Below are 7,190 nucleotides of genomic sequence, written 5' to 3'. Positions count from 1 at the left end.
CAAGGTATCAACTTGTCAATGCCTATGGATTGTAGGCTAGGGTTTAGTTGGAAGTAGAGGGTAAGTAGATCTCGAAGGTTTCAGCCGAAAAGTACTCGACGATTATGAAAACTAGGGTTTGTAGACAATGATTCGATTATTTCTTCGTCCCTCGGCTCCCCCTTTATATAGGAGGTGGAGCCGAGGGATTCGTGCTACACAAGTTACAGAGTCCAGGACGGTTTCTAACTCATCTCGCCAGATTACAAATAACACTTCCTATTACAACTCTTGACTTTCCTTGGTATATCTTGGGCTCCCGAATCTTCTTATTCTTCGGGTAGTGGGCCTTCAGTAAACCCCGGGTACTATCTTCGGCAGGCCCATTTGGGATGCCTATGTCACCAGCCTCACCACTAGCTAATGCAGACGCAGTGACCAAGAAAGTCGGACCAGTAAACAAATGAGCAAGAAGCTTTTCAAAAGGAAGTTTGTCCAAGCACCTGAGTTGGATTCATGCTGTCCTGTTTCGAGCAACTCGCAGCCTCTCTCTGCTCCATTAACTTTACAGTGCACATTAAGCCAAACTTGCCGACATGACGGGGAGCACAAGCTATTGGAGAGGCTCGAGGCAACTCACAAGACCAGATGATGATGATTAGTTTTATTTCCCTGTTGGGTGAGAACATACTACTGGGTTACTGGCCCTGTATGAATGATGCTCGACTTGTTTAATGCAAGATGTGCCTGTCAGTGGCCGAAACCCAGCACAAAAGGAGGAAAATCTAGCCAGCGTTGCGGCCAACTAAACAGCGTCCCATGCGAGGCACGAGGTCATGGCTGATTGGAGCATATTATTCCAATTGATTACTTGAAGCCATTGATTTGGCCAGCGATGCTAACCCTGCAGGTCGTCTTCCTCTAAAAATATAGAGCTTTGGAAGTGTTCTTGCTTTCAGACATGGCTAACCTGTCAAGTAGGTTGTTTTTAAAATCAATCTTCTAAACTCTCTGCGGACGTTGGATGCTTGAACAAAACGCATTGCATTTGCAAATGCAGTTGAACAAAACGCATTGCGTCCCATGCGAATCAAGTTCCACAAGCATCATGAAAGCCACAAGCCATACCAAAATTCAGTTACGACCTCTTTGGTACAAACGATTCTTAAAGAAATTTTGTAGAGTTTCAATCCATAGATTTGTCTTTTAATATAGAGGCCATTTGGTACAAATGAATGAATCCTCCAAAATTCATATGAATTGCATTCCTTGAAGGCACTGATTTGGAGCATATGGTAATTGATTACTTGAAGCCACTGATTTGGCCAGCGATGCTAATCTTGCACGTCGTCTTGCTCTAAACAATAAACTTGGAACTGTTCTTGCTTTCAGACCTAGCTAACCTGTCAAGTACGTTGTTTACAATTCATCTTCTAGAACTTTTTTTTTCACGTTTGATGCTTGAACCAAACGCATTGCAATGCGGTTGAGACGGATACCTTGCTGGTGGTCTGGTGATTAGAGCAAGAATCAATTCGTATAATGGCTATGTTGTGCTGTATTTAATACATCTATACATGTGTTAATTTGGGCTAGTTAGAATCTTGTCCGGCATATACCAAGAGCACTGATCCAAAATTAAGGGCCTTTTTCTTTGAAAGATTTGCATAGAAATTTGGAAGATTTAAATCCTTAGCGTTTTTTGTATGGTGATTGTTTCATTTGTAGGATTGTATCCCATATTAGTTTTTTTTCTAAGGAATCCTTTGCACTCGTGCGCGCGTAAGAAAGGAGATGACGTGGAATTCAAAGTTTAAACTGACTAAGAACTTGGAGACCAAGACAAGACACATAATTAATGTACTCGGATGGGCACGATGGGAATCAAGTATGGAAATCAATTTTAGTGAGATTTCACCAAAGTTCACTGATTTCACTTATTTCGGTCGATCCTGAAATAATTACCTTTAGGTCAAAATATTTAAGACATTTCAGTAGTACACATAAATTCAAAAATAATTTGAAACATTTAGTTTTTAAATATTTAAGTGAATCTAAAGATAAAATTGTTGTCCCTTTGGCCGAAACGAAAACCGAAATCGTGAAATTTCAACAATGGCAGAATTGTTTTCTAAAACTGAAATTCGAAGCCATGAAATCAAGTTCTTCAAGCATGATGGAAGCCACAAGCCATAGAAAATTTCAAGTAGCCACTTTTGCTACTACAATGGCAAAATGACCGGCCCAACATTTAGCAAGCGAGCCCACCTCTCCTGTTCGATTTAACTCCGTGGGGTTACTCGCACAACGGCCTCATTGAGACGATGGCTCATGTTGACGCGCCGCCTATCGCGTGTTCCCTAGCTACCAATTGCCCTACAACTAGTGGCGCCACGCAGACACTGCCTTGTGGAGGCTAGTGACGATAGCAAGGGTAGGAGGTGGGGAAGCGGTGGCGCTCAAAATGGTGTATCAGAGCGCGTAACGCCCCGCGGAGGGAGTAACGTGGGGGATTTTACCTACCTTCTCTACCTTTTTTCTCTACTGTATTTTTTCAAAATTTAAACGAGCCAATGACAGACGTGCTTCACCAGCAGCACTTTTATGTAAACTTGCACTAAATCATGGGTGTAGCTCCAAATAGAAAAGATGTTTACATCATGTATATTGGGGAGTGACTGGACCGGACACATCAGGGCCACATGTGCATCCCCCATGGCACAAGCAGCCACGATTCATACCACGATACAGCCATACAGGCGGGCCCCACATGGCAACCACCCCATACCTCTCGTACTGACGCAGCTGTATTTATAGGCCCATCCCCAGCTCCCACCCACAATCATCCAGCAAAGCAACAGACAGAGAAAGAGCGGACCGCAGCTATCGCGCGCGCGAGAGAGCAAGGATCCCGGCAAGCTCAGCGACCGGCGACGATGTGGAGCTCCGACTCCGACCGCGACGACTCCGCATCGACCACCACCACGGCGGCTTCATCGGTATCCCCTTCCTCCTCCCTGCTGCAGCCGCAGACGCCGCCGCCCGCTCGCCGCAGGCGCACCCGCAACCTCCGCCGACGCAGCCGCCGGAGCAAGAACGGCCCGGAGGGGGCGGATTCTGAGGCCGAGGCCCCGGCGGACGCGGAGGGGGCGTGGTGCGGGGCGCAGTGGGAGGCGGCGTGGCCGCGGAGGGCGGCGCGGCCGGTGGTGCTCGCCGGGGAGGACGCGTCCCCGGACGGCGCCGCGGCAGGCGCCGGAGATCTCGGCGTGGGGCGGGCCAGGAGCCTGACCGACGACGACCTGGAGGAGCTCAAGGGGTGCGTGGATCTGGGGTTCGGCTTCAGCTACAACGAGATCCCCGAGCTCTGCGGCACGCTGCCCGCGCTCGAGCTCTGCTACTCCATGAGCCAGCGGTTCCTGGACGAGCACCAGTCCCCGTCCAAGGCCGAACAGGTGGATCTGGAGCCGCCGGCGGTGGTTCCGGCTTCGCCGGTGCAGTCCATCCCCAACTGGAAGATCTCCTGCCCTGGTAAGCTCAAACTGCTCGGCCTCTGTCTCTTCTTGTGCCTGATAATTAACTTTGCTTCGATCTTGCCTTCTGATGTGAACAACTAAATCTGTTAAAACATCTTTCCGCTACCAGCTACTTGTTCATCTGAATCTTGTAGAATGATCATTTCTTGATTGCTTGTTGATTATTAATCTTGTTGAATGCTATTGAACAATCGAACTCATGTATACATTCTTTTGATATGTTGGTGCAGGGGACAGCCCAGATGAGGTGAAGGCGAGGCTCAAGTACTGGGCGCAGGCGGTGGCGTGCACCGTCAAGCTCTGCAGCTAATCAATACCATCGCCAATCTTGCAAACGCAGGAAGACGAAGCCAACTCATTCTTGATCATTCTTGGTCCACGGCCATCTGATATTGCGACTACCATGCTCCAGAGTGGAAACCCAAATTGAATTCTGATGACCAATGTACACGAGATCGAGCACGCCAGCCGCCGAATTGCCTGGAAATTACATTGCGTCTTCACGACACAAGCACAAGGTGTGCACGCTTCATATTGTTAACGCTGATGATTCGGAATTGGAACTCCATGGCAGGGAAGAACAAACGAAGAAGTCACCAGCCATTTCTGACGATGCTGCATTCACATACGAATCCTTAATTCATCGATTGTAGCTATTCATCATTCATGTAAACTACTCCGACTTATATACTGTATTCTTAATTCATTGGAAATAATAATAATCGATTGTATCATCATCCTGAGCTGTGCCTTGTTTTCTTTCGTGTTTCTTCTTCGGACATCCTGCAGTGTGCCATGCAGTGTGCCAGCTAACCTTGCTTGGTTAGGAGGGCAGCGGACGAAATCATCTGACCAGATCAACCGCGAGGTGCAAACAAAATAACGCGCTTATCACGCTGTTTCTAATGATCACGCGATTGTTTTATTTCAAGTGTGAAAGCAGCAGACATCACTTGTGACCCGACCTGAGATCTGCAGAAATGCAACTTGGCCTGCTGTTCTTCTTTGGGAAGATTTACCCACATGGATGGTCTGTCCCACATCCATTCAGACACCAGTGTGTGTGACCTTCTTTCTAACTGTAACTTGCATGTGCAACTCTGAATTCCGCAGCTAGATTCGTGCAAGTTTGGATCTTGGCAGGGTAATTTGTCAGTTTGTTCAGGCCTATTCGTGGTTAGACAAGTACGATTTGAACACCTCTTATGGGGTTGCAGCACATTCCAGAAGTATCGGCTAGCCATAGCACCATAAGAAATATCCTAGATCCAGATGAACTGAGTTTCGTTCAGGAGTTTGCCACCAACTAAATGGTGAACATGATTTCACAAAGAAAAGAGACCCTAATACAATGTGCACATCAGCATAATTAGGCTGTGACTTCTGAGCGGCCCAACGTTGAATATGAACAGGTGTGGAACCACTTATGTCAGAATCTCTTGTTCAGTTTCTTCAGATCTTGACTTAGTTGTTTAATAGTAGAAAAGATGAAAACATAGATTTTTTTTCTTTGATTAGCCTGGAATTATCAGATTGTTTTTTCTTGCGAGAATCACAGGCCTGGAAAACCTATTCAATGTGCTTAGTTGGAGTCATGGAACCTGTCGAACAGCAGGGCTCGCTGTTAAACAGCTTCAGAGTTCAGATGGACGTCCCTGCAAGAAAGTATCAAACCCTCCATATTAGTCTTCACATTAGTTCAGGTTAGTTGGATTTAAGCAATGCAACATTCACCAGTTGACAAAATGGCATTACAGAGACAAATTGAGAAATAAGCTACCGCAACATCCCCATACTTCTGCATATGCCATTTTCTTCACAAAGAATAGCGGCCCAACAAATGCTTGTAATTCAGCATATTATTAAGTATTGGCAACTCTTTATGGGAAGTAATATAGCCGTTGGTTTCATCAGAAAGAAATTAAAAGGTCTAAAGATGACTCTCCCGTTGTACAAGGGATAAATGACTTCACGATCTACCGTGTCTTGTAGCATTCTCCATAGTTAATATTAATGCTACTATTTTTAATTACCTAAATAGATATTACAAAATACTACTCTTTCCTTCTGTTTATAAATAAGTGACTCAACCTTTTCTAAAGACGGAGTTATCTATAAATAAAATGTATTACCGCCGTAACAAGAAAAAGTTGAATCACTTGTTTTAGAACAAAGGGAGCATCAGTTAACATAAAGACTTGCTAAAAAGTAAATACATGTGTGTCCCAACTCCCAACGGATAAAACAAAGTACATAACTCAGTAGGTTGGCTCGGATTAAACAAACTATGGTTATCGAAAGTCACGAGTGATACTAAGCTTAGTCTATACGACCTGCTAGCATGTCAAACAGCCTAGCAGTAGCCAGTGCAAGTTTATGGCCCTGCTTGCTTCTCAACACACTAGCTGAAAAAGCTAAAGGCACGGTCGACCTAGAACAAATCAGTTATTTTGCTTCAGAGATCAAAATCGTATAAATTTATATGTTCCTAACTTCAGCAGGGCATGTGTCCACAATCATTAGGCATGCGCCTCCAAACTTTATAGAATACATCTAAGTGATTGCCATGATCTTGCACAGAACCATTACATGCATGTACCACCGTAATCACTAATCAAACTAGAGCTAGCCGACTAGAGGCACTCCCTTCGGCGATTCAATCACATGGGATGGCATGGCATGTGCGGCTGTGTCCTGTGTGGCGTAGTTCAGTTTATTTGTTGGTCTGGCTTGGACTTCGTCAACGCTTTTGTTCAAATCATCCAGAGATCCAACATTCCAAGCCAGCCCCCTTGTTCTAAGAGACGAAATGCTAAAAGTAGGAGTATTAGACAGGTCAAGCCCATAAAATGCTGATGCCTTAGACTAGCCCAAGTTTCTTGTTCAACTAATGAGGAAACAATTGTGCTATGAAGCTAGACATGAATGAAGACATATGATTGAGTCGAGTGGGATTATTTGGAAGCAATCATGCATACGTTAGGTTTTGCCCAACAATGTATTTCAGTGGTTATGGGGATGGTGTGATCAGTCCTGTTTTTTTGTCCGTTTTAATGGTAGTAAGTTGGAGGAATTTAAACCATCTAGAGGTCTTAGAGAAGATGCCCTAGTCTCACCATATCTCTTTTTGTTAGTAGCAGAGGGTCTTTCGTGCATGTTAAAAAGTTTCGGTCATTGCACCTTGGAGGTATCAAGGTGGCCCCAAAGGCTCCGCCGGCGAACCACTTGTTGGATGACAGCCTACAATTCTTCAAAGGAAGTAGAGAGGGAGCGGATGAGTTGTCTACTCGCCTAGGGCTTTATTGTGAAACGTGAGGTCAGAAAATAAATGAGGAGAAGTCATCAATCTTCTTCACAACGGGTGCGCACAAGTCATTCGTGATGAGGTGAAATCTATTCTCGACGTGAGTATGGAGGCACAAAATGATTGTTCTCTTGGTATGCCTACTGATGTAGGTAGTTCCAGTTATGGTACTTTCAATTTTTTGAAGGACCGAATTTGGGGTAAGGTGAAGGGTTAGCTTGAGAAGATTTTATCAGCTGGGAAAAAAGAAGTGTTGATTAAATCGATATAACAAGCTATCCTGATGTACTAAATGGCTTGTTTCGGGTTACCGAGAGATTTATGTGAGCTTATTAATTCCTGTATTCGCTTTGTTTTGGTGGGGTGGTAAAGGA

The 7,190-nt window shown here is 45.0% G+C and overlaps 1 protein-coding gene across 1 annotated transcript; it reads left to right on the top strand.

The window, feature by feature from the left end:
- The first annotated feature begins 2,833 nt into the window (after positions 1–2,833).
- On the top strand, positions 2,834–4,249 carry LOC127293938 (uncharacterized). Its single transcript, XM_051323657.2, has 2 exons — positions 2,834–3,507; positions 3,743–4,249. Exons 1-2 carry the CDS (start codon positions 2,916–2,918, stop codon positions 3,820–3,822), a joined length of 672 nt encoding a protein of 223 aa, XP_051179617.1. The 5' UTR covers positions 2,834–2,915; the 3' UTR covers positions 3,823–4,249.
- Positions 4,250–7,190: the final 2,941 nt, after the last annotated feature.

Source organism: Lolium perenne, chromosome 4, assembly GCF_019359855.2.
Source record: "Lolium perenne isolate Kyuss_39 chromosome 4, Kyuss_2.0, whole genome shotgun sequence".
Lineage (NCBI taxonomy): Eukaryota > Viridiplantae > Streptophyta > Magnoliopsida > Poales > Poaceae > Lolium > Lolium perenne.
The sequence above is the reverse complement of the archived record's forward strand: the minus strand, read 5'-3'. Positions and strand labels throughout refer to the sequence as shown.

Coding starts and splice junctions, on each gene's coding strand:
- LOC127293938 (XM_051323657.2), top strand. CDS start 2,916: ATGTGGAGCTCCGACTCCGACCGCGACGACTCCGCATCGACCACCACC. Junction 3,508..3,742: donor CTGGAAGATCTCCTGCCCTG/GTAAGCTCAAAC, acceptor ATGTTGGTGCAG/GGGACAGCCCAGATGAGGTG.